Raw genomic sequence first — 21,695 nt, forward strand, 5'->3', positions numbered from 1 at the left:
GCTGTCAATCCTTCCCGCTGTGTGCGAGGGGCGGCGGCTGCGTGTCAATCAAGTCAATTGATTATGACTATCACTGCGGGATCAAGATGTCGTGGGGATGGTGCCCTATGTCTTTCTGTAAGGTGATAGGGTGCGCCCAGAGTACGGTGTGATGGCATCGTCATAGTTGCGGTTTGCTAACCCATAACAACGCATAGTGTCTTCTGTGCCGTGTAGGTTCGCGTGTATCACAGTCTTGTCGGTCGCTTTTAGTCGAGCCTTGCTTTATTATAACACGGAGAAGGGGTAGACCGGCAGAGGATATTCAAAGATTGACGTAATGTGCGTACTGCTTGCAGAACGATCGCCAACGAGGCTGGGTGTTGGCTGGGAGCTTGGCAATGTTCTGTAAACTGGATTCGCGCCGCATGTCGCGAATCACAAGGTTGCTTTTGCGCCAGCTCGGTAATTTCCCTGTGCCCTGGTCGCGCATCTTCACATGGGAACGCGTTTCGTATGCTGGCCGATAAGCGTGGCAGTCGTATAACCTCAATCGACGGCATCGCTGAGATGCATTCACCGCCGCACAGTAACAAATCCACCGCGATTGAGGCTGGTGATGCAGGTCGACGACTGCGTCCAGGGTCCAGATGCTCGATGCACGTAGCCATAGCTGAAGTTGCTAGCGCACTGACGAGTCGCGTGTTAGGGCCGATTTGTGGAGTGTGCTTGGACCATACGTCACACTAGAGGCTTGTGGACTCCTTGTATAGCGCCCGCAGTCCTGTTTATTTGTATCTGGTCCAGGGAGCCTCCTAATTTCCTGTCGAAGCATCTTCCTTTCGCGAATCCTACACTCTCACCTCACGGGCGAGCGACCGCCTATCAGCCCAGCATGTCGTCTTCTGTAAGTTTAGAAAGTATTGCGATAACAAACACGAGCCTGCGCTGACCATAACAAAGGGTGGTGAAATTGGCAGTGCCAAAGAGGGATCATCCAATTCCCTTTCCAGTTTGGTATCCACCCTGGTACCGACTGCTCTTCTCGCGTTCGCCTTCGTGGCCGCTTTCTTTATCGCGCGCAAATACTTCCGTCGCGTCTATGCGCCTAGAACCTACCTTAACCACCTGGGACAGCAGCGACAGACGCCCGCACCGAGCCCAGGCTTCTTTGGATGGATAAAGGACTTCAAGAACCTCAAGGACGAATACATTCTAGACCACCAGTCCATCGATGGCTACCTGTTTGTGCGCTTCTTCAAGGTCCTTATCATCACCTGCTTCCTCGGATGTCTCGTCACATGGCCTGTCTTGTTCCCCGTCAATGCCACTGGAGGTGCAGGCCAAGAACAGCTCGACCTACTCTCTATGAGTAACATCGACCCCACAGGCACCAATGTCAACCGCTACTATGCCAATGCCGGAATCTCCTTCATCTTCCTCGGAATGGTCATGGCCATCATTGCCCGCGAATCGTTCTATGTTGTTAACCTCCGCCAAGCATACCGCCGTTCACCATGGGGAGCCAGCCGTTTGTCCTCGCGTACCATCTTGTTCACTAACGTCCCTACAACCATGTCCCAGTCGGCTCTTTTCGAGATGTTCCCTGGCGTCAAGCATGCCTGGGTCGCTTCAAACACAAAGGAGTTGGACGACTTGGTTGAGGACCGTGACAAGACTGCTATGAAGTTGGAGGAAGGTGAGATCCAGCTGTCACGCGATGCCAACACAAACCGAATGAAGGCTGAGAAGGGCAAGAAGCACTTCGTTGCGAGCGACGTGTCTGACGGCACGAAGTGGATTGACCCCAAGAAGCGACCAACACACAAGCTAAAGTTCCTGATTGGCAAGAAGGTTGACACCATTGAGTACGGACGATCGCACCTGGCTGAGCTCCTTCCCAAGATTCAACAAGAGCAGGACAAGCACTGGAATGGCCAGGGTGACTTGGTCGGAGCTGTCTTCCTTGAGTTCGACACCCAGAAGCACGCGCAAGATGCTTGGCAGATGATGCAGAGCAGAAAGACCAGGCCCGACAATAAGCTCAAGGCGCGCCAACTCGGTGTTATGCCTCAAGAGGTCGTTTGGGGCAATCTGCGCATCAAGCCTATGGAGCACCTTGTCCGCTGGGCAGCTGCTACCGGTTTCATCTCCGTCATGATCATCTTCTTTGCAGTTCCTGGTAAGATTCACAACAAATGTTCTATAGGATTCCGCTAACGTATGCAGTCGCCTTTGTCGGTTTGATCTCCAACATCAACTACCTCGCTGATCGTTTCACCTGGCTCGAATGGATTCTGGACATCCCCCAAGTCATTCTTGGTGTGGTTACCGGTCTCCTGCCAGCTGTCATGCTTGCCGTCCTCATGGCTCTTGTACCTATCGTCTGTCGCCTGATGGCCAAGTTGGCCGGATACGTTACCTACAGTCAGATTGAGCTCAAGTGCCAGAGCTGGTACTTCGCTTTCCAGGTTGTCCAGGTGTTCCTTGTCGCAACTCTGTCTAGCGCCATCACGTCCGTCATCAACCAGGTTCTTGCGGACCCGGGCATTGTACTCCAGCTTCTCGCTACCAACCTTCCCAAGGCCTCTAACTTTTACATTAGCTACTTTATCCTGTTGGGTCTCTCGTCGGCCGCCGGTACTCTGCTCAACATCGGAGGCTTCGTTGTAGTCGTGCTCCTTGGCCGCATCCTGCCCGGCAAGACACCTCGCAAAATCTTCGACAAGCTTACCAAGCTCTCGGCTCCATCGTGGGGATCTGAGTACCCCAAGTGGGTCAACTTGGCTGTCATTGGTATCACCTACTCTGGCATCGCACCTCTCATCCTCGGTTTCGCGACGGTTGGCTTCACTCTCATCTATATCGCTTTCAGGTACAACTTCCTCTACGTTTACGAGACCAACCTGGACACCAAGGGCGAGGCCTATCAGAAGGCTCTTCGCCAGTTGCTTACTGGTGTTTACCTCTCTGAGATCTGCCTGATCGGTCTCTTTGCTATCGCCACCGCCGATAACATCCAGGCTGTTGGTCCTTTGGCCATCATGTGTGTTCTCCTCTTCCTCACCATCGTCTTCCAGTTCACCCTGAAGTTCGCCCTGAAGCATGAGGAGGCACGCCTTGCCTACACTGACCCGGCCCCTACCCACGGCGGCCTCAAGAGTCACGTCGAGGACGGCATGCACGCGCAAAACGGCGAGAAGGTCAACACCACCGATGCCACGCCTAGCTACGCACCCAAGCCCACACGTATGCCTATGTTCCTGCGCAAGATGTTCAACCCCGAGAAGAATTCGATCCACAACCTCTCAGCCTCGCTCGACCAGTTCTACCACCAGCCGCAGGAGCCGCTGCCAATTGAGATTCAGAAACGTGCTTTCTTCAACCCATCGGTCACTAGCCCTACACCTGTCCTGTGGATTGTAAAAGATGACATGGGCATCAGTGCACGCGAGATCAGGGACACGCAAAAGGCTGTCCCCAACCTCATCATAACGGATGAGCAGGCCACCTTCAACGAGAAGGGCAAGATCTACTGGGACGGTGTCGAGAACGGCCACTCGCGAGAGGCACCCGTCTTTGACGAGCGTATCGTTTACTAGTGGAGGATTATCTTTTACCTAACGACGACGGATTACTGGAGTTCGATACCCAAAAAGGATGATTGGAACGTTGTACTTTCCTTGTATTTGCAGAGTTTCCTAGAATGAGCAAATCAGCGACGGCGAAAAAGGCGTGTTTTCTCCAACACTTTTCTCTTCTACAAACGAGTACCCCACTATTTTAGCTATATAATTAGTAATGATCACCGAGATGTGCATTCAATATTGCACTACGAATACATGTGAGCGATATCGATGGCACTGCGGATACACACAACGGTTCTGTGTAATAGATGTGTGTGTATATTGGGTATCATGCTGCTTTGCTCTTCGCCTAGATCGTACAACTCAAGCTTCAAACCGCGCCTGCCCTCCTCTGCTCAAGAATCTGTAACTTCAACCCTTCGGCAGCGACTTCCGTCTCCAAAACTCTTCCTACGCCCTTCTTCCATGTCTCCTCGAGCGTCTTGATCTCACCGCTTGCGCTATCCTGCTGCGATCTTCTCAGTATCTCTATGTCCTCTTGTTGCTTTCTCACATCTGCCAGCTCAGCCTCGATCCCCTTTAGGATGTCTTCTAGTTGCGAGTTGCCCACTAGCCACGCATTCTTGCCAAACTTCTCCAAGAGACCCAACTGCGTCAGCCTGCCCTGCACATACTCGGAGCTTGTGTAGGCCTGTTTCAGTGCCTTGTTCCACCGCTCCAGCAGCTCTGGTCTCTCCTCGTCGCTGGTAGGGGTTGTGTTCTCAGGCGCATCGAGATCCTCGTAGCGCTTTAGGTCGACGCCAGATAGCTTAGAAGTTGGGTGATCGTCGAGTCGCGCATGTTCGCGTGCGATGAAGTCGGAAAAGGTAGGTGTGTACTTGGCGGCTGCTGGTATAAGCGCTGGGTGCATGTCTGAAGTGTCTACGCCGGCGCTCCTGATGTCGGCGTCGATAGCGGCTTTGGCAGCAGCAAGGCTTCCAGCATCGAGCTCCGTATCGACATCTACAAGCAGTTAGCAGGCAATACTGGTTATCGTCACGCGCGCTCGGCGAAACTGCGCGCATCGGACATGGGGCTGTTCCAGGTAATCGCAAATTGCACGTACATGGAAGATGGTCGTAGGATTCTTGGATGAGTGGCATTGTTGCAAGGGACCTGCAGAAGGAGGGGAAGATGGTGTATTGGCGAAGCTGGTGTATTGGCAGTGAAGGGTGTCGCGAAACTAGAGGCAGACCCGGTAAATTTAGGCTACTGGGTCCGTCCGGGCTCCCCACCAACCAGCGCACGAGGAACCCCGCAACGTCATCCTAGACTCATGCATGTGCTACGCGCGACTGTCAAGCTTGTGGGAGCTCTGGTGGCCATTCGTACGACACCAGAAGCGGCGATACTTTCTTTCTTTCCCCTGCGCGAGGCGAACGCATGTGCAGACACATACACGTCCGGCACGCGTAGCTCCATGTGCTATCAGTAGCGTACAAGTACTTCTTCCTGCCTCCCCACAGAGGGATTCTGCTTTCCTTCCGCACACATCCGTTCGAGACATCTTTTCGCGTCAATGGCGCGCTCACACATCGCCGTGGCCTTGGGCGCTGCTCTTGTCGCCTCATTGATCATTGCGCAGCTTGTCATCAACCTAGGATTCCCTTCGGTCGACTTCTGGCATGGGAGGCTTGATAACATCTACAATGGAGCGCAGCAGGATCGCTTCAATAGTGCGAAGCAGGATGGCGGCATGGCCGATGACCCGTCTTCCTACCTCATCGGTGTTGGCAAGGCGGATATCACTGGGTGAGTGGCGCAAGTAAACTATACGTGACTCTACTGACGACAGCACAGTCCTGTCGTCGAGCTCAACATGATGGGCTACGCCAACTCGTCGCAAGTTGGCTCCGGACTCCGCCAACGCCTCTACTCCCGCGCCTTCATCGTCGGCAACCCGACCGAAGCCAGCGAACGATTCGTATACCTCGTTCTCGACACCCAGTCTGGAGACTCTGCGATCCGCAACGGCATCCTGGAAGGGCTGCAGGCTATGGGATCCGAGTACTCTGTTTATGGGAAGAATAATGTAGCCGTGACAGGCACACACAGCCATGCTGGGCCAGGAGCTTGGTTGAACTACCTCCTTCCCCAGATCACAAGTCAAGGTTTCGACAAGCAGAGCTATCGTGCTATCGTAGACGGAACACTTCTGTCCATCAAGAGGGCACACGAGGGTCTCACCCTGGGAACTGTTAGTGCTGGGACTGCGAAGATTGCTGATGCGAACATCAACCGCAGTCTGTTCGCCTACCTGGCCAATCCACAGGCAGAACGCGATCGCTACACAGATAACGTGGACAAGACCATGACACTGCTGAAGTTTACAAGAGCTAGTGATGGAAAGAGCATTGGAATCCTGAACTGGTTCCCTGTTCATGGCACAAGCTTGCTTGGCAACCAGACGCTCATTGCTGGAGACAACAAGGGCGTGGCCGCCTACCTGCTGGAGAAAGACATTGAGGCGAACGCCGACGACTCCAATGCCGCTGAGGGCTTCGTGGCAGGCTTCTCCCAAGCCAACGTTGGCGACACGACTCCTAATGTACTAGGCGCCTACTGCGAAGACGGTTCAGGCCAGCAGTGCCGACTCAACGACAGCACCTGTGGAGGAAAGAGTCAGGACTGCCACGGTCGTGGACCATACTTTGGTCTAAATGACGGAGGCCACAAGTCATGCTACGAGATTGGCAGGCGTCAGGCCCTTGGTGCCAGGAGCATCTATGACTTCAACGAATTCACGCCTATTTCTGGCAAGGTTCGCTCGTTCCATACATTTGTCGACTTCTCCAATTTTACTTTTACCCTCAGCAATGGATCTGTCGTTCACACATGCCCAGCAGCGATGGGTAACTCCTTTGCCGCCGGTACATCCGATGGACCTGGCGCGTTTGACTTTGTTCAGAACGACCCTGGTGCGCCATCGAACCCTTTCTGGAACATCGTTGGTAGTGCTATCGCACCACCAAGTAAAGAACAGAAGCAATGTCAGTACCCGAAGCCCGTCTTACTGAATGTCGGACAAGCCAACACACCGTATCCTTGGTCTCCAAACATTGTCGACATCCAGGTTCTTCGTGTTGGCCAGCTCGTCATCATTGTCTCGCCTGGTGAGGCAACAACTATGTCTGGTCGCCGCTGGCGCGAAGCAGTACATAATTATGTCGTCTCCTCGAACATTGCCTCCTCTCCTATTGTCGTGCTAGGCGGACCGGCGAACAGCTACACGCATTACATCGCGACAGAGGAGGAGTATGGTATCCAGCGCTACGAGGGTGCGTCTACCTTGTATGGTCAGCACACTCTGAACGCATACATCAACTCCACCTTGACATACCTTCCCTATCTCGCCGATGACGCAACAAGCTCTCCCCCACCCGGATCTTCCCCTCCGGACAACCGCGAGAAGAGTATCTCCCTCATCACCGGCGTCGTCTACGATGGCGCAGGCTTCGGCCGCTCATTCGGCCAAGTCACTAAAGACGTCCTACCCACCTACGCCCGCGGCGCCACTGTATCTGCTACCTTTGTCGGCGCCAACCCGCGTAACAACCTCCGTCTCGAAGGCACCTTTGCCTCGATCGAGAAGCAAAACAGTGACGGTACCTGGGTGCAGGTAAAGAATGATGAAGACTGGGAGCTGATCTACCAATGGAAGCGCGTCAACGGACTCACAGGAACAAGTGATGTTACAATCACATGGGACACCGGTTTAACAGGACCAGAAGCAGGCACGTACAAGATCCGGTACTATGGCGATGCTAAGAAAGTTGGTGGAACGATCACAGAGTTTGAAGGTCAGAGCGCGCCATTCAGACTGACGTAATGCTTTCCTGTGCTTTGGAACGATGTACGACGGTCATGTGGAGATGCGCGATTAATGAAAGGGATTTGTATTTTATACCCAATGTTGGCCAGAATGAAGAACAAACATCATCTTGTTTTCTCCGTCGTTCCAAAAATAACACACCCTCTCCTTACATTTACATCCAAAAAGGCAAAAGAATAGGACCAGGCACTACTACGAATTCGGAAATAGCTTTTGAATCGATAAGCAATGTTAATCACTGGACAACCAACCGTTAAAACTGATAAGCAGTTTATATCTATTGGCCCGATTCAAATCGGTTCACTATGCTTACACACAAAGGTTGGGGAAACTTTGAGGGTTATTGTATAGGTTGGCTCCGAGACCATTAGGCCGAGGCTTTGGTGGTAGTATTAGGCATTAACAGATAAACAGAATGGTGCTGGGTGTTGATAGAGACTGATGCGATGATAAAGAGGTGAGCTTGGAGTCAGATTGGAGGTTACGGGATTTGAGCGCGATACGAACTCTGTTTTGAGAGAGGGTAGATGAGAATATGTATGCTGCTTGGCTTCTTGCACGACCAAGTTTGAGATGCTTCGTTGTTACTGTTGCCCGTAGGTCTGACTGTTTACAGTGGTGGTGGTGGTGGTTTGTGTCTACATGCGCTCTCGTGGTATGTTGATTTTTCATCACGACCATATCCATGCGCATTGCCACAGACAGGCGGGTCCTTCCAGGTCTTCTCTCCCGTAACTCCCCTTTTTCCGTACTGCTCGTCCCATTCAAGTTTCAAGCACTAATCCTTGCTCTTGATCATAGATGCGCTCTGTCCACCCCGACCATACATGCCCACTGCTCAATGACTTACACAAGAGCATTTGCGCCTTTTCGCGCTCTGATATCTCCTCCCTGAGCTTTTCTTTCTGATTTCTGACAATCTTCTCTAACCTGCCAACTGTCGCTCTATTCTCCACCTTCTCCTCTGCAAGTTCACGCTCCAAGGCCTTGATTTTAACCCTGTGTTCCTTCTGCGTGATGTTGTTCTTGTAGGCTCGAAGACTCCTTTTCGCATCCTTGCCCTCTCGAAGTGCGCCTCTTAGTTTCTCTTCTAGTTGGAATATTTCCAACCTCCACCTTGTCGTAGTGCCAGGTTCGCCCTGCATAACAGCGTTATCAAGTTCTCGGCGGAGTTGGGAGTTTTCTTCCTTGAGGTGATTCATTTCCATGCATCTCGTTGCATTAGTTCGCTCCGTGGAGGTCTTTTCGAGTTCTTGTCGGAGAAGACTGTTCTCCTTCCGCAGGTTATCTCTGTCACGTTTGCCGGGTTTTCTTTTTCTCTTCTCTTTCGGTGACTTCATGGATGCAATGGTGATCTGCTGATGTTGTACTTAGCGTATGCTATACGGTCGGTAGTGCGTCCATCACACGAGCTTAATTCGAGAGGAGGTGCACTTACAGCATTAGACAGATCGAACTTGGGGACAATAGCGGGAGTGCATTCCTCAGCTTCCTCATCTCGCTCCACTGGCATGCGGTATTCCCCAGGCCCACCTGCCGTGACCCGCGCGCGGTACTGTTGCGGCCAATCCATTATGATAGAGTTGCCGTCCCAGTTCGAAGTTAAGGTGTTGTTGAGAAGTTAATATTGAGAAGGTGGAATGTTTGTTGAGGCGGCAAGCGCGCACGTGGTGAGGTTCATGGATTTGCAAGGAGCGAGGTGAAGGTGAGTGCGTTGCGAAGAAGGAGACGCGATAAAGACGAACTCCCGAGACGCGCACCAATGAAGGTGAAGATTCATCAATTCCTGCTTGTGTAAAAGACTCAAGGTTTGTAGCCCAACGCAGGGTTTTAGCTCAAACTGGCTGACTGCCTTGATGTGTAACATTCATCGTCTTTTCACTCGTCTCCAGACTTCTTTGTTGCACTAGTCTGGAAACAGAGCCGCCATACCAACCCATTGCCTCTACACCTTTGCCAATCGATGCTCGAGCTCGCCCTTCTCACGCTCCAACACCCGAATCTTAGCCTCGTCCAATAGATTTCTCGTTTGTGCTTCTTCTTTCATCTTCTCCATTTCGACTTGTAATGCTGACCTTCGCTGCCTTTCAAAGATCCGGGATAGTTCATTTGGTCTTGGTCTGTTCATCTCGCACCGTAGCTTGACCCGCGTAAGCTCTTCGTTGTGTTTCACATCGACCTCTGCAAGTTGATCAACATGATTCTCGTTGACGATCGCGAGGTCCTTCGCATGGGCTGCTTTTAGGTCGTCAATACGCTTCTCATGATCTGTACGCATTTTCTCAAGAACGCTTCTTAGACTATCAACCTGCCGCTCTTGCGTTCTTAGGTCTTTGATCAAAGCGGTAACTGACGATCTTGCGGCTACAGCATGGGCTGTAGATCGTGGCTTGTGCCATATCAGTGTTGTTCGCGTACAAATTCGCATTCTCAACTTACAGTGCTTGCCTGCGCAAGTGGGCGCGTGTCGCGACGGGGAAAAAGGGATTCGAACGATGGGTTACGATAGCGTTTTGTTAGTTTTGCTTCTTCCATTGCGCATTCATGAGAGTATGACTGTCCAGCATTTTGGTATCAGTAGGAGTTTGCGATAACACAATGAGAAGGTCTTTCTACCTAGGCTGCAGCTCTAATGGATGGTAAGAGTTGGGACGAAATTCTGCAAACGGAAGAGATGGAGGATGATCAATAGCGGGATGATCACGGAAGCAAAAATGAAGGCAGAATTGAAGCCTCATGCTATTTGCCAGCAGCCTCACATGATACTGCTACGGTATTGCTGATAGTGAGGTCCAACACTTTATTTCCTAATTCCTAAACCTCAGCATCTGATCTCAACCTCCAGCCCAAACGCCTTGCCTCACCACGATCAGCCAGCCTGGTTGTGGAGTATAGATGTAATCATGTCGACCAAACTTGACTCAGAATCGTAAAGCAAAGCGATCACTGTGCCTAACTGCTCCTTGATGCGCTTCAGCTCCTGCTGCGCTCCAGCATCGTCCGCATTTTTAGCTTTTTCATTGGCCAGCTCAATCTCAAGCTCCGCTATGTCTTCGTTGTCGCTGTCGTCGTTGTCACTGTTGCCGTTGTGGTTGTCGTGATCGTAATCGAGAAGTTAAAGATTTAGTATGTTCGTCTCCAACCTTTCGGTCTCGGCACGTAGTTGTTCGTTGCGAACCTTCAAAGCGTCGACTTCGTCCTCGAGAGTAATGATCTTAGTGTTCTTGCTCGCAATAGCTTCGGCATGTGTAGCTTCCAAGTCCGTAATATCTTTCTGAGTTTGGGCGAGCTCTGCCATGAGACCGTTCGACTATATGGAGTAAGCCGTTTTATTCCTTCTGTGTGTGGTCGGGGTCTCACCAGCTGCGTAGCGATGATTCTGAAACGAGTAGACCGAACCCCGTGACGCGCCGCAAGCGACTGACCACTTGAAGGCATGGCTTGAGGCTCACCTGTTGCTGTTGCTGTTGGAGCCATTGCGATCGAGAAGAGAGTGAAGAATGTAAGACCTTGAGTGCGCAAAGATATCGTGATGGGTAATCATGTGTTACCCAAAATTCAAAAGAGGGTGATAGGACGATCGGGTTAAGGCCGGCGTGTCGTCAAACACCAGAGTAAAGGTGACTTCGACTTCAATTTGCTCATCAAAAGCAGTGAGTTGTCCCGCGAATGCGACAGATTCGTAACGAGTTACTCCCATTACCAAACTTTATTGTAGCAGCTTGGGCATACATACAGCGCCTGAGAGAAGATAGCAGTAGGGATAGTCCGGAAGCGATAAGCTTTGGAAATGTGAGTGACCCTGCCCAGATCAGTCTTCAGATCGTCCATACGAAGCACCCCTTTCGAGAGGCATCGTTTCTTCCACGAGCCCAAAACCTGCTCTTCTCACAAGCCCATGCCGCTTCATCCCCGAACATTGCCCGACGTTGTCGATTCTCGTACCTACTCTTTCCACATCATCACTAGTATCTACATCCCGTACCCCTGTCATTGTTTCTGCACTACTGTCGTTCGCTTCTTCAAGCGTAATCGCGACCTTCGCGATCGGAAGTATACGTTCACTTTCCACCATCTCCCTGAACCTTACCCTTATCCTCTTCATTTCATTTGATACATTCTCCTCTCCGCCCAGGCACCCTGATCTAACCGCATCTTCAATCTTTGTTTGGCCTGTCGTTGTCATCAAGAGTTGTACAAAGCCTCCATCAATAGCTGTCACGCCATTGTGGCGCAGTGCTAATAGTCCAAGCACAAGTACCGGCAAAGAAAATAGTAGGCAAAGGCTGTACGGGAGGAAGAAGCTGAGTCTGTTTTCGAAGTGATAGACATTGAAGACGCTGGTCGAAGTACCGTTGACAAGGTCAGAGCGTTTATTCAGTGCGAGAGATGAGATTGTGATGTTCACCAGGGCTTCATTGAGTAGCTCTTCGGTCACGGTGAAGTTTTCGGGCTTGAGTTGAGCAAGATCGCTGTTGTTGAAACGGATCTTGTTAAACGCCGAAAGAGCCAATATGGTAGATCCTGTGACTAGTCATATGATGGTCTTCCACTACTGTTTCCTAGGGAGTACGGATCCCTCACCGAACATAGGATTTTCATATCTGACTTTTGCGGTGCAGCTCAAGTAACTCTTGAACTTCACACTATACTTCGTCGTGCTGATCCATTTTGGATGCTCGAGAGTTGATAGATCAAACCAAATATCACCTAAGAGCTGTCCTTCCAGCTTGAAATTGACGGTCAGAACTGACCTAGGAGGTAGAAACTAACTATGCCGAGCGGCACCTTCCAGCCTCGCCGCCAGACTGTCGTTCGCGATGAGATGCGAAGGAAGGTAGAAATACCGTTAGGTTTTCCTTCATTCGATGCTCGGTACGACTCCTTGAGGGCACCTGCGAGCACCAAGTGCGCCGATAGATTGTGGTCTGTCCCGATATCGTGATTTCCATCCTCGAATGACGGGCGCGTGGACGGCCTGTTCTGCTCATGGTCTGTAAGCATACTTCGATAGCGTTGGATTTGATTAGGAGCAATAACTACAGCAATTGCGTAAACCCCATCGGGGCTTGGGTTATGTCTGTGTTTCGAATATATTATACGATCCAGCACGATGCTGTACTGCTCAAGACTGCAGATGCACGCAGTCACGTAGGATTGGATCAACAGGGCGCCTGAACGAAGGAAGCTGATGGGTTCTGGTCCACGGCAAAGCCCAACCGCTATCGAGTGCTTCTTGCGGTATTCCAAATGGCCATAATGGTATGCGTGAGGCAGTATCTTGGGGTCCAAATACGCGGAACAGCTGGTCATTGGACGGGTACCAGTTCTGGCATAAGCTTTGCAGTCTTGTCTGGCTGCAGGGCGTAAGCATCGAGAGTTAGTTTTCGGGCGTAATAGAGTAGACTCGACCATCCTGTAGAGCGTGGACCAAGCAGCTATCCAACATTGAATGGCTCCGAGTGCCCTAGAACAAGATTATTGCTCATCTGGCATGCTTGCAGCTGGCTTGTCTCATCGTAGTGCTTACGGAAAGCTAAGGGTTGTAGTAAGGAAAAAGTCTTCGAAGCAACGATACCAAGTGTGAAGCATACTGGGCAAAGACACAAAGCGGTTTTGCGAACACAATATAACAGAAGCTTGTCGAATGATGAAGGCTGGTTCGTTGTGGGAGGAGCGATCTTTGCGAGACCTGTCGCGAAGAAAGCGTTAGTCCATTCACAAGCTAGTAAAGTTTCGTTACGTCGTAGGTATTTTAGACGCGACACGTCGAAACGTTCTTCCCTAAAACTGCAAGGTAGAACAGGGTTCGTCCTAACCTGATCTGAGATGGGAGAGTGCTTTCTCTTCCTACACGGCTGAGAGCCCCGCAGGCTAGATCAGGAAACCATTCCCAACTTAAGCACTTCTAAGCTATATTCGTTGCCTTGGGTCCCTAACTTTGGCGTCTAGTATAACTCTCTCAGACTATCTAGACTTCCTCATCAAGTGTAGTTCTTCCACTCGTGCCTTCATCCAGCTTCGAAATCGATCGCGGTGGCGCCGCTTGGCTGTTTCCGAAGGGTTGTTGTCGCCCAATTGGGCCGCTTCGACAAAGGTATCAAATGTAAGCGTACGATTACACTCCAAAGTCTTTCCATCCTCTCCGGTATCATGAAGACTAGCGTAAGACGAAGGACTCTCGGTGTTCGGCTGGAGAGTGCAATGGAACGGATTCGAAGGGCCATTGGCTCCGTCGTTGAGACCTTCAGTCGCATGCGAACTCGAATGGAACATAGCGGCGTTGGGTCGGATCGTAGGGTACTTGCATACGGTTCGCTGGCCATGCTCCTTGCTGTCACCAGATATGTGCACGAGAAGGGTCCATATGCGACCATAGTCCGGCGTCTGCGACACCCTCGTGTTGTATGGGCTGCCGTCAGGTCGCTGGAGAGTAGAAGTCGAAGGACTCGTCCTCGACTCGCCAAATTGGTCAGGGAAAGAGACTTTGGGTATTTGTGCATCTTTAGCTGCCTCCGCGTATGATACGTCGCCTTTTTGAAGGGATACCGAAGGCGACATATCGGCGTGTGATGATAACAGTAGATGAATGAGTGGAACGAGGAAGGAGTACAGCCAGAAGCATAGAAACTCCGCCTTTGTTGCAGCTACGTTGGTATCGTACCTGCGTTTACTGTAAGATCTGAGGCTGATTGGGCAATTGCTGAGTTCGCAGCTAGGCCAGTGCGATCTATTGTCAAGTTGACTTGGTACTGAGACGGAAAGAAAGTCACTTCCACATGTTCGACCGTGGCATCACGTTTCACGGCTTTTACGACATCCTCTTTGCATGAAATAATTCAAGACAGCTAATACCAAGGGTAATGTATCCAATCATGGTCATTAAGTACCGGGCTACCAACGAGGCCAACCGCATTTTTATATAAGCGAAGTCGGCTATGCATCGTCAAAACGTGGTGATAGCAGCGCACACATTATCTGCCCCCAAAGCCAAACCTACCCAGCCTCCGACCCACTGCCACGCTTCCGCAGTAACGGCACCGACGGCATTTTTGTCAATCTCCTAGTCTTAGCCTTTGACTTTGGACTCGGGCTTGGACTCGCCTTTCGTATCTTGACCTTCTGTGCATATTTTGAATCCTTCAACACCTCGCCCTTCCCAGATTTATGTGGCGCGAGGAGGGAGTCGAACGTCGTCTCTGGGTTAGCACGGAACTGGACTTCCTGGGCGAGAGGGCTGCGGGCTCGGATTGAGGAGTTGGATGATGATGGTGCACCTGAAATGGATGCTAGGGGTGAGATGCGGCGGGCGTAGTAGGTGCTTGTCCGAGGACGCGGAGGTTGCGAGAAGTAGTCCTCACTGCTTGCTGCACGGGCGTGTGCAGCGTGATAGTGAGGCGTATTGTCCACGAACTCCTGGGACGATGGTGCAAATGTTGATTCGGGCAGCGGATGTGGCTTTGCGGGTGATAGAGTAGGAAGGCGAAGATCGTAAGTCGACTGAGAAGCGCGCGGGGACTGTGCATGAGCAGACTCGTCGTCCTTTTCAGTGTCAATTGTAACCTTGATACAAGGTCGGCCGAACACTTTACGCACCTTCTCTGTTATCTTAGACAGAGCGCGCTGACTATGCTGCTTGTCATGCTCGATACTCGCGAGAGCATTAGACTTTTCCACTTTTGGCATTACGTGTGGAACCAAGTTCTTGCGCGCCTCATGGTGAGTGATGAGGTTCTTGCCCGACCACTCTTGAAGGTTGTGGCTCTTTTCGCCTTGCGCAAGCGCTAGCTTTTCTTCTACGGACAGTGCTTGAGGGTAGTAGCGCGACTCCTGTGGGGGCTGCTCGAACGAAAAGACCGACATGGAGGAGTTTGGACGACGGTGTACGCTGACTTGCCCGGATAAGTGCTGAGCTTGCGGTCTGGTAATTGCAACCCGGTCAACTGCGTTGTTAGCCTCGAAAGATGTCAAGAAATGGGGATCGAGTGGTTCAAAGGGCTGTCGCGGGGTGGCAGTGAAAGGGGACAATGAAGCGTAGCAAGAAGACACTGCCACTGGTTGGTCAAATCGCTCCCTCAGATTTGCAGCAGGATTGTAGGATGTAGAGTCATCTGTACAACCTGAGCCTGCATGGACAAACGGATCCCACCTCGTCGCCGCGAAAGAGAACGATGAAGCCCCATTTTCATTGCCTGCGATGAGCGGCCAATGGGTGTCGCGAACATCGTGGTTTGCTTCCATCTTCTGTAGCGAAGATACCGCAGGCTGTTGGTAGTCCATAATGCGCGATTGATTTCACGTTGATACTTGCGACGAGGTGAACAAGAGGATGCTTGTGATGCCTGAGAATCGCCTATAGTGATGCGCAATAAGTTCCAGAGAAGTGTAAGCTTGATGTCAAGTTGCTGTGGCTGCTGGTCGGTATCGAATCAGTCGGAGTAAACAATATACGCGCACGAGGCTAGTCATTGTGAAGACTTGTTGGCTGTATAATGGATGTGCTCTGTAGCACAGGGTGTATTCTCGCTTTACACTGGCGGAGATCATGGTGAGTAAATACGCAAACATGAAAACTGATCTGTTGAATATTCAAAAGTGGTTCATTCACTCTTGAGCGGCGCCTCAGATCAATAACTGATCCCACCCCTCCTTCCCATCTTGTCATAGGCTAAGCCTTCTTTCTTCGTGTCTCCTTCTTTGCATACATCTACACTCGTGCCTCGAGGGTCTGCAGTTTCTTTCAATGGTAGCACCATGTAGGGCTGCCATACTACTCGACCTGGACGTTCCCTGGCTCTGCCGTTTTGTCGAGCGACGCCTTGATCGCAGGAGTATCGAGCGAGCCCAGAGAGCGGTCTGGAGAGTCAGACGCCTCAACAGAGCCTCGTCGTTTTGGATTGTACACTACGCCTAGCGAGCGAACATGATTGTTGATTACTGTCGAATTTTCCGTCACTACGCTCACACGTATACCCATTGGAAGAAGCCCAGGGTCATGATAGCGACACCCAGATATGTTGATGTAAAAGGTGCGTACCGACTTCCGAGAGATGTGGGGTCGGACGTGGGTCTAGGATCATTGTCAGCGTTCGCATTCCTAAACTTGGCGTGATTCTAAACGGAACTTACTGCTTCAGATGCAAACCCATATCGTCGATGGCATCACATCTCTGCCACTCCAGCTCGGGAACTACCTCCATGTTTACTTTGTTGTTGTCGTTGAAGCTTAATCTTTGTCCGTCGCTCGCGCCAAACGAGTGCCAGTCCGGGCTCTGGAGCTCTGAACCTTTGGAGACTAAATATTCTGCAGCGTGCGTGTTGGGATCAAAGCTTCGGATGAAGGACGCCCAGTATGCCTGTACAAAAACACCAGCGGCCGAAGTAGCGTTGTTCCAGATTGGCAGCAACTCGCCAACATGCGACGCGGTTCCGACGTTCCATCGGTACTGCCAGGTTGGGGTTGTTTTGTTAAGGGAGTAGGTATCGGTAATGTTAAGAGCGGGACAGGTATAACGGATGTACCCATAAACATCAGCAGTCAGTGATCTCCAACGAGCATCCCCAGTGGTCGCCATATTGCCATCCCAAACCTGACGAAGGGTATCCCAGTTCAAAGCGGGATACTGGTCCGTGAGGAAGTCCTGAGATCGAGTTTGAGACATGACGCTCTTCTGTACAAAGTTGATACCGTCATGTGTGGCACTACCGAAGATGGTAGGTACATTGACGAAATGGCCAGCCTTTAATTCGTTGAAGGTGTAATCTTGCACGAAATCGTAGTCCAATGTTGGGTTCCAGAAGTAAAGCGGCGGATTTTTGCCGCCCGGGAAAGGCTTCTTCAAAGTGCTCACAGCATCCTGGAAAGTGACCGCATCTAAGTTCGCCATACAGTTGAGGTCGGCGCATCCAGTCTGTTTGAGTAGCTCGTCGAATTGCCATTGGCTATCTGCTACGTCTCGAAGTGATGGAAAGGCAGGAGACTCGGCAGCAGCAGCGTGGAAAAGGCCGTCGTCTCGGCCACCATATGCAGTAAGTTGAAATACGACGGAGCCTCCTCCAGCACTTGCCCCTCCGATGGTAACGTGTTTTGGATCGCCTCCAAACTGCTGGATGTGTTTTTGAACCCATTCAAGTGCTTTTCTCTGATCCTTCAGTCCGTTGTTCAAGCTCAAGCTCGAATTCGCAACTATCTCACGGCCAGCCAAGAATCCATAAGGCCCTACTCGATAGTTGAAGTTCACCACAACCATGCCGTCGTCGCCAGCATCGATCAAGTCTGCACCATTGTAGTTGGCATTGCCGTTGATGTTGAAGCCACCGCCCTGGATGAAGATGTAGACCGGCAACTTGCTCTTGTTGGTGGCTCTTTCTGGCGCGAAAACATTGATGAATAGGCAATCTTCCGAATTGCTCCCTCCAAGTTCAGCTTTGATTGGCTTCTTGGTGCCGATACATACGGGTCCAAACTAAGGTGCTGTTAGCGTGGTTTCGATACACATGAACGCGCTCTGAGTACCTCTGTAGCGTTGACAACATCGCGCTCCTCTTTGGGATCCTGAGGTGCGGTAAATCGCAGTCCTTCTAAGCGGGATGGGCTACGCGCATATCGCATCCCAGCCCAGCGTATAACACCATTGCCGATATCTTTTCCGCGGTACTTTGCGTATCCAAGGTCGATAGTTTGTTGCAGCGCTAGGGCATGCTGAAAAAAGAGTGCTGCACAAAGCAGCAGGCGAAACATTGTCGACAATTGGGTGAGTGGAAGGCGAAGAAAGGAAATCAAGTCGCAAATAGGTACAAACAATGGGGTATCGTATTCGGTGGTGTTTCCCCTGGTTGTCGCCGAAGGGTCGTTCCGACACAAGCTATGCTATAGTGCGGCAGGGCTATGCGTAGATCTTTGATCTAGGGGAACGGGACAGAGGTACAAAAGAAACTCGACGATTGCATCATAACCTCATTGCAGGGAGTTTGCGTGAAAGTATGCTATTTCCGAAGCGTTAGCTTTCGCAGGTGACGTCTGTTGGCGCCGTGGTAAATAGTACATACTGTGGGGGAACAATCAGTGACATTTGCACCACCGTGCTACTAGCAAACGTAAGCTCGAGGGCTGAGTCGATGGAAGTACAACAACGGGGATCCACGTCACGAAAGAGCGGGCCCACGTATATAAAAATGCCTGAGTGATTTGTTGTTGCTTCTAGTTATCGCTGCATCGGTCCTATCCGCACCGCCGCACTGCAGCATTGAGCCAGGGTTTTCTGAGATCCAGACCATTCGCATGCATGAGGGCGTGAGTGACTCTGTGACTGGGTGTCCCCAAGCCTATGGGAAGTGGATAATGCTAACCAGAGTGATTTACCGACAGGCGGTAGCGCGCGCTGACGGTATAATTACACCGAAACCATTCCATTGCTGTGCCTCCTTGAACTCCTGGGGTGTCCGCGGATCCTAATTCTGGGATCAAGGACGGCGATAGGGGGAATGGAACATGACGACTGGCGCTGCACGGAACGGCAGACGATGATCGACAACAACAATGAGATCACATCTACGATGGAAAAGCAGTTGGCAGATGCCCAGCATTGTTGATCAGAAAGCCATGTGGGACCTGCAGCCATATCCATGATGACAAGCCTGATCATCTCAAGGATGGGAGGCGACATCCTTGCCGGCGTCCTATCAAAGGGCAAGATCGGTCATGCCAACGTGCGACCAGGACGGCTGAAACCTGGACACAAGGATGAAACCACGACGCCTTGCACAACAACTATCCGCCCTCACGAGATTTTGTGGAAACAGTGAAAATTAGAATTGCCAGCTATTTTTGCCCTTCGCTTGGCCTCATCATTGAAAGCGATGATGCCGTGCAGGTTCATCAGGAATACTCGGCTCCATCGCGATGCCCGGATGGCGTTAAAAAGCCACGTCGAGACGTGCTTGGTCAGGCGTGTTGCAGCAATCGCAAGTACTCCTCGGCCCACGTTGTCTGCCGTCAGCTTTGAGCGTGTATTGGTGTTCATGACAAGCACTTGAAGACTTGCCCAGCTAGGAACCTGCTCATCCTGGAGGCTTGCTTTTTTCGGGTCTAAATGCGTCACTTCTTAACTGTCGGATCAATACATGCCATCCATGGTTACAACACGGTCAACTTGCGAACCTAGTAGTCCACTGTGCATCCCAGGTGATCCCCGCGTTCACGCACACCATCGTGCCGTTAGATTCGGTGATCCGGAGAAGCGCCAGCGCCGCGGTATTTCCAAGCTATCCGAACGCCAGGCCTGCAAGCCACTAAGCCTTTGTTCTAGAACTTCCACCACTCTTACACCTCACGAGAGGTCTTTGAGCATCCTTCCGAAGCCTGTGAAGAATATTCGGCACGTATTACACCTTTACTAGATACCGAGGTCGCAGCGAACTACACGGGTTCTTAATTGGAAGCCGTAGTTCGTGCTACTCCAGCGCAGCTCCTCACAAAGGCGAATTGCATTATGGAGGCATTCTAATACACTCTACCTCTTAAATCGAAACACCAGCACGATACTACGGATCTCGCTGACATGGTGGGCTCGCAACATTATTGAGTAAATCTGCATGATGATGATGATGATCGCAGTCAGGTGTATGTCCCAGGCTGACATGGTTTATTCACTATTTTATATGTAAGACAGACCATTGCAAATACTCCGCGTATAAAAATATGTCGTGGGTGTTCAATGTGTAGCGGCGACGGCATTGATTACAAGCGCGAGAGCCCGGGAAGCAATGTCAGCAAAAGGCGTCGACTTCCCTTGTTTCTATGTAAGACTGATGTTTCCGCTGTACAAACACAGGACTAGTTTATGTCCAACTAATACCTATCTCGCAACAACATTTGCGAGACTTCCGGTATGTGACGCCATATTTCTCTGAATGTTTGAATGTTCCTTTCGAGATGATAAATTAGGAGTTGCCACCATTGCAACAATAATAAGAAATACTAAGTTGTCAGTTACCGCTCGACGGAACATATAGTTGGTCGGGAGGAAGCAGAATAAAAATTACAAAGCAATGTACCAATCGTATGGCAGGACACTTTCATTGCTTTCGGATATATTGGTCTTATTATTCATCAGCAAATAGTTCCAGTACATCGAGAATCAAGTCTGCTTGGAGATTTAACGGTGTATGAAAAAGGTCGTTAGATCCAGAGGAGAAAGGACAATGTTTGAGTGTTGCATGGAAAAAGAGCGAAGAAATGCGAGAAGCGTTCAAGTTCCAACTCATCATTCCTTTCCTTCAACACTCCTCCCAGCTTGTACACATCCGAACCACCCGGTATCTTCCTCGAATCAAGCGTGCCGCTTCATCTTTACCCATCCTCCAGTGTCTTTCTCTCAAAATCCTCCGGTCTTTCCTCTCAGAAATCAGTAACCCTTCCGTTATAACTCCAATCCCCTCGTGTAGCATCGCTCCCCCACCTAAGCGGTTCATTCTTCGGCCCCCCAACCTCGCCCGTCTTGGGATTAACATCGCCCTCAAACTCCGGGGGCGCCCCTCTCCTCATATTCGGATGGAACTCCTCTCCCTTCTTAATCTCCTTGCCATTTTCAAATCTTACTTCCGGAGCCGAGTCAGGCGATTGGTTGATTTGCGGTCTTGACGGTGAGGCGGGGGAAGCGGGCGTAGGAGACGAGTCTGGAGATTGGTTGATGCGCATGCGGATGTTTGGTTTCGAGGTGGGGGTTTCGATGTCCTTGGGTGTGCTGAAAGCGCCAGTACTTTGCTTCTGGAGCTTTTCGAAGAGTTCTTGTTCTTCTTTGGGGAGGCGGGGTGGTGCTGGGCCGGAACCAAAGGGTGCTTGTGCGTATCGGGTTGAGGTGCTGAATGTGCGGCGGGAGAGCTGGCGTGGAAGGCGCGTGATGGTGCGCATTGAGGCAGCCATTGTCGGTAACTGAAGTCGATCTAGATGTTCGAGAGATGTATTAGACTACACAAAGTTTGTTGCGAGTGTAGTGGAAAGCTGTTTGTAAGTCGATGGTGAAGACGACATCTTGACTGTAGATCTGGGCCGCGGCTTCACGGAGCCAATCGGAGCCTTGCAGTGGCAACGGAGGTCGCATTTTCGTAGATCGTGGATACGCATCACAGTTCTCTTGTACAAACATCCAATGTACCATGTTCCGAGTTATTATCGTAATATCAAAGTCCCAGTACATGTTGCGTCTAACTTTTCAGAAAGCTATCGTCCCTTCTGGGTCAGAAACGCCTACCGTCCT

The 21,695-nt window shown here is 51.0% G+C and overlaps 10 protein-coding genes across 10 annotated transcripts; 2 read left to right on the forward strand and 8 right to left on the reverse strand.

Moving 5' to 3' along the window:
* Positions 1-874: 874 nt before the first annotated feature.
* On the forward strand, positions 875-3,581 carry ALTATR162_LOCUS3814 (uncharacterized protein; the record flags this gene model as incomplete). Its single annotated transcript, XM_043311422.1, has 3 exons — positions 875-886; positions 943-2,161; positions 2,209-3,581. The coding sequence occupies 3 exons, from the start codon at positions 875-877 to the stop codon at positions 3,579-3,581; spliced, it is 2,604 nt and encodes an 867-aa protein (XP_043167357.1).
* A 355-nt stretch (positions 3,582-3,936) lies between these two features.
* Positions 3,937-4,708, reverse strand: ALTATR162_LOCUS3815 (uncharacterized protein; the record flags this gene model as incomplete). Its single annotated transcript, XM_043311423.1, has 2 exons — positions 3,937-4,568; positions 4,672-4,708. 2 exons carry the CDS (start codon positions 4,706-4,708, stop codon positions 3,937-3,939), a joined length of 669 nt encoding a protein of 222 aa, XP_043167358.1.
* A 416-nt stretch (positions 4,709-5,124) lies between these two features.
* Positions 5,125-7,434, forward strand: ALTATR162_LOCUS3816 (uncharacterized protein; the record flags this gene model as incomplete). The annotated part of the gene is made up of 2 exons (XM_043311424.1): positions 5,125-5,357; positions 5,406-7,434. 2 exons carry the CDS (start codon positions 5,125-5,127, stop codon positions 7,432-7,434), a joined length of 2,262 nt encoding a protein of 753 aa, XP_043167359.1.
* A 767-nt stretch (positions 7,435-8,201) lies between these two features.
* Positions 8,202-9,010, reverse strand: ALTATR162_LOCUS3817 (uncharacterized protein; the record flags this gene model as incomplete). Its single annotated transcript, XM_043311425.1, has 2 exons — positions 8,202-8,792; positions 8,876-9,010. 2 exons carry the CDS (start codon positions 9,008-9,010, stop codon positions 8,202-8,204), a joined length of 726 nt encoding a protein of 241 aa, XP_043167360.1.
* A 372-nt stretch (positions 9,011-9,382) lies between these two features.
* ALTATR162_LOCUS3818 (uncharacterized protein) lies at positions 9,383-9,972 on the reverse strand (the record flags this gene model as incomplete). The annotated part of the gene is made up of 2 exons (XM_043311426.1): positions 9,383-9,826; positions 9,877-9,972. The coding sequence occupies 2 exons, from the start codon at positions 9,970-9,972 to the stop codon at positions 9,383-9,385; spliced, it is 540 nt and encodes a 179-aa protein (XP_043167361.1).
* Positions 9,973-10,306: 334 nt separating this feature from the next.
* Positions 10,307-10,914, reverse strand: ALTATR162_LOCUS3819 (uncharacterized protein; the record flags this gene model as incomplete). The annotated part of the gene is made up of 3 exons (XM_043311427.1): positions 10,307-10,514; positions 10,581-10,747; positions 10,798-10,914. The coding sequence occupies 3 exons, from the start codon at positions 10,912-10,914 to the stop codon at positions 10,307-10,309; spliced, it is 492 nt and encodes a 163-aa protein (XP_043167362.1).
* Positions 10,915-13,404: 2,490 nt separating this feature from the next.
* Positions 13,405-13,998, reverse strand: ALTATR162_LOCUS3820 (uncharacterized protein; the record flags this gene model as incomplete). Its single annotated transcript, XM_043311428.1, has 1 exon — positions 13,405-13,998. The coding sequence occupies one exon, from the start codon at positions 13,996-13,998 to the stop codon at positions 13,405-13,407; it is 594 nt and encodes a 197-aa protein (XP_043167363.1).
* Positions 13,999-14,433: 435 nt separating this feature from the next.
* Positions 14,434-15,717, reverse strand: ALTATR162_LOCUS3821 (uncharacterized protein; the record flags this gene model as incomplete). Its single annotated transcript, XM_043311429.1, has 1 exon — positions 14,434-15,717. The coding sequence occupies one exon, from the start codon at positions 15,715-15,717 to the stop codon at positions 14,434-14,436; it is 1,284 nt and encodes a 427-aa protein (XP_043167364.1).
* A 681-nt stretch (positions 15,718-16,398) lies between these two features.
* Positions 16,399-18,178, reverse strand: ALTATR162_LOCUS3822 (uncharacterized protein; the record flags this gene model as incomplete). The annotated part of the gene is made up of 3 exons (XM_043311430.1): positions 16,399-16,507; positions 16,567-17,903; positions 17,954-18,178. 3 exons carry the CDS (start codon positions 18,176-18,178, stop codon positions 16,399-16,401), a joined length of 1,671 nt encoding a protein of 556 aa, XP_043167365.1.
* A 2,658-nt stretch (positions 18,179-20,836) lies between these two features.
* On the reverse strand, positions 20,837-21,361 carry ALTATR162_LOCUS3823 (uncharacterized protein; the record flags this gene model as incomplete). The annotated part of the gene is made up of 1 exon (XM_043311431.1): positions 20,837-21,361. One exon carries the CDS (start codon positions 21,359-21,361, stop codon positions 20,837-20,839), a length of 525 nt encoding a protein of 174 aa, XP_043167366.1.
* Between the last annotated feature and the right edge of the window lie 334 nt (positions 21,362-21,695).

The sequence above is a fragment of the Alternaria atra genome, assembly GCF_907166805.1.
Source record: "Alternaria atra isolate CS162 genome assembly, contig: 23, whole genome shotgun sequence".
Lineage (NCBI taxonomy): Eukaryota > Fungi > Ascomycota > Dothideomycetes > Pleosporales > Pleosporaceae > Alternaria > Alternaria atra.